This window comes from Puntigrus tetrazona, unplaced genomic scaffold (assembly GCF_018831695.1).
Source record: "Puntigrus tetrazona isolate hp1 unplaced genomic scaffold, ASM1883169v1 S000000778, whole genome shotgun sequence".
Lineage (NCBI taxonomy): Eukaryota > Metazoa > Chordata > Actinopteri > Cypriniformes > Cyprinidae > Puntigrus > Puntigrus tetrazona.
In genome coordinates this window covers 1-3,649 of record NW_025048384.1, presented here as the reverse complement: position 1 = coordinate 3,649, position 3,649 = coordinate 1, and the positions used below count along the sequence as shown (strand labels likewise).

At 44.2% G+C, this 3,649-nt stretch overlaps 1 protein-coding gene across 1 annotated transcript; it reads left to right on the top strand.

The window, feature by feature from the left end:
* Positions 1-576: 576 nt before the first annotated feature.
* LOC122335465 (serine/threonine-protein kinase WNK2-like) lies at positions 577-3,584 on the top strand (the record flags this gene model as incomplete). Its single annotated transcript, XM_043233348.1, has 3 exons — positions 577-763; positions 1,674-1,893; positions 3,218-3,584. Coding segments are annotated over 3 exons (734 nt in total), but the record flags the coding sequence as incomplete, so codon positions are not given.
* Between the last annotated feature and the right edge of the window lie 65 nt (positions 3,585-3,649).

Here is a 3,649-nt window from a genome sequence, read left to right as displayed (position 1 = left end):
CAAAAGTCGTCGGTTCTGAGGAAAAAAGACATGTAAGTCATGATAAGAGAGAAAGACCAGTAGGAATATAAACTCAAAGTGACCTTTTTCAGGCTTTCTTTTTGTTCTTTTTTTATTGTAGAGCCTGCTTTGTTGTGTTTGAGTGCTCGTAGTCTCGGGACCATCTGGTGTCATTGACTTATCATTATATACAGTATTGTGTGTGTGCTTTATCTTTACTAAAAGTGCTGTTGAGCCAGGCCTAATGAAATGGTGTGTGTGTGTGTGTGTGTGGAAGGGTATGGATTTCTCTCTGGCCGAAGATCGTTCATGTGTGTTTAATGATCACGGCTTCTCTAGTCTCTGGTTCTCTCTCACGCTGCTGACTTCAGCAAATAACGCAGATGAATATGCTGCATGGAATTCAGATGAACGTCTCGGTGATTTATTTCATCTTCACTGACTGAGAAGACGGACTGAGTAATGTCAGTGCTGCTGCTGCATAGAAGAAGGCCAAGAAAAAGCAATAGATATAGAGCAAAGTCTGTTTTGTTGTTCTGCTGAGATGTCCTCTTTCCAGGTTATATTTTCCTGCAGAGCCCAAAATCAGTGACCGGTCAGTAAACTGGAGCTGGTCAGGGTCTGGTCTGCTATTCACAAATAGATGCAAATGTCTCTCTGTGTCTCTGTCTCAGGGGGTGAAGCCTGCCAGTTATAATAAAGTGACGGATCCCGAGGTTAAAGAGATCATCGGCGAATGCATTTGTCAGAATAAGGAGGAGCGGTGAGTACAGACAGCCCAGAAGAGTACAGTAACTCCCAAGTGCTTATTGTGTTTATTGAATAAAGTGCATTTATAATGACACAAGCACCTTCTCGCAAGCATCTTAATGACACAAGCATCTTCTCTGCACAAGCACACGCGCTTTGCAATTAAATATATAGAGATACTGCTACTTGAAAAAATTGACCGCGTTCATCAAATTCAGCTTTCCAACCAAAGGCATCGTAAGGAAATGATTCATTCTCATGGGATAAAAAGTTTATATTTCACATGCAAAATGAATCGCCCAGGTGTTTGAAAGGGTTTTAACAGATTTAAATCTTAATCACACACATGGTGTTAATAGGATTGTAAAATGCAAACAGCAACTAAATCCACTCGCATTTCCTGAAGGCTACGTGCCTGTTTGTGAAAATGAGTCAGAATGCCGAAAAAAGGTTCATTTTAAACTTCACATCCTCCACTAAAAGACATTCAAAATGATGTAGGATTCGTTGGAATTAAAAAAACGAAATGGGAATGACTAAAATGAAAAATGGCTGAGCTACACCCGTTTGAAGCTGAACTCGATTCTGAGGAAAATCAAGTTTTATGCGGATAGTTTTAGGGGTTTACTATCACTTGTGACCCTGGAGCACAAAAACATTCGTAAGATTTTCCGTTGTATGGTTTGTTAGGATCGGACAATATTCGTCTGAGATATAACTAATTGAAAATCTGTAATCTGAGAGAGCAAAAAATCTAAATCTGCATTAAAGCTGTCCAAATGAAGTTCTTAGCAGTTCTTAGACGATGGCTTAATGAACTCATCTTTGCGAAAACCCCAAATTTGATTCTGTTCACGATTTTAGCTGTAGCTCAGAAATCTCCTGCGCAGAGTTCGTGAAGTTTGTGCGCTCCCTTCCCGCAGTTACTCCATCAAGGACCTGCTGAATCACGCGTTCTTCGCCGAGGACACGGGCGTGAGGGTGGAGCTGGCGGAGGAGGACGACGGCCTGAAGACCTCCATCGCTCTCAAGCTGTGGGTGGAGGATCCCCGGCGGCTGAAGGGCAAATACAGGGACGGAGGAGCCATCGAGTTCAGCTTCGACCTGGAGAAGGAGGTCCCTGAGGCCGTGGCGCAGGAGATGGTGCGTGTCTGAGACATCCAACCCCCCGAAAGAGCGACGAGAAACAAGCCTTTGAACAAAAATCGAACTTACGGTTACAGGTCTTACATTAGTATTCTAGTAGTATGCCCTTTTCTCAAGTGATGCCTTGTACTTTTATCGTTTTGTAGTGGTTATAACAGCTTCGCATGTGGCTCGTTCAGTCAGCATTTAGAGCAAGAACTGTCTCATTAAACAAAGTACACGAGATTTAACTGTGGTATGTGAAGAGTGCAAAACAAGCAGTGTGTTTCATGGCCCGTGAAATCTGATGTTGTCTTCCTCCTTCGCTGGTATCTTATCTATGAACTCGGATCTAATGATATTTCCCGCCTCTGTTGTGAAAGCTCTTTAATAGAAACAATCTACTGGTCAGCATCGAATTGTTCTGTTGGAGAAGTGCACGTTATATTCCATTAACCATCTGACCACGAGGATGTCTTGCGTCTCCGAGACCGGCGTTTTTAGTCACGCTTCATGAAATCCACACTGGCTCTCTCCGCTTCGGTTTTCACCAAACCGGTTTTGAGGTTTAATACAGGACACACGGTCAAAGCTGCTTGAGCGTATTATATATATTCAAACATGCACTTAAGTACAGTGTGCGACCTCCTGGACCCGGCTGGGATTGGAAAATCCTTTCGCTGTAATCACATGTTATGCAATCTGAGCATTGTAATGTGTGGGAACGTTTGCTGAAGGGAAAATGAGTCGGCAGCTGCTATTTATACTGATCGCTGCAAACAGTCCGAAGGCTCCTTGTTTCACCCGCTTCATTCACTAGGCAGATATTGATCTTTCCATTTTGCCATTCTACACAAAACCGTTCATAGAGGAATCTCACCAAAGCACAAAATCATTGTTGAAAAAATCTCCCCCACGATTTCCTGTAATGTGAGAAGATTGTGCATCCGGCTTTTTATCTCATGTGTTTATTTCTATGTAGGTTTAGTAATTAGTCGTAGTTGGCTGAATCGTCTGAACTGGGCATGGTAAGATTCAGCTTCAGCATTAAAATTAACGATGCAAAATCAAGCGTATTCTCTCATCGAAATAAAAGCAAACTTGGCTATTTGTCATAATGGGGTGAATTAGATTGCATCGCATCAGTAGCTGCTTCATGTGCATCATTAATGTATGGGATCTGCACCTCCCTGTTCTGTCTGTCTGCGCTTTCCTCCACAGACAGTTTTCTTCTACTTCTGTGATCTGTGTTCATCTGTTCCTAAAATAGAGCCCTGGCTTCTTTTCTCTCCGCTCTAAAAATATACGTGTTCACACCAGCCCCCTCTCATCCTTCCATCAGGTCGAGTCTGGTTTCTTCCACGAGAGCGATGCAAAGATAGTGGGCAAGTCTCTCCGCGACCGAGTGGCTCTGATCAAGTGGCGCAGGGAGAGGACGGCCCCGAGGGCCCCGCAGGGCGGCCCTGCTCCGGGGCCCGTCCCCTGTGAACCGGCCGGTCTGCTGGAGCCCGAGGAGCCCGAGGTGGATCAGCACGTCCACGTGTGTCCGCTCAGCACCAGGACCACCTCCACCACATGCAAGTGTTCCTGTCTGTTACCTATAGCTCTACCCTGCTTTAAACAATACTCTTACGTAATGCACTTAAAGTGCTCTATTGTCACTTGCTAATTTTGTAAGTTAACAGTCTTTAGTACCCCTTTAGATAAACCTAAGATCATGTAAGGCCCGGTTTCACAGACAGGGCTTAAACTAAGCCAGGATTAGGCCGTGGTT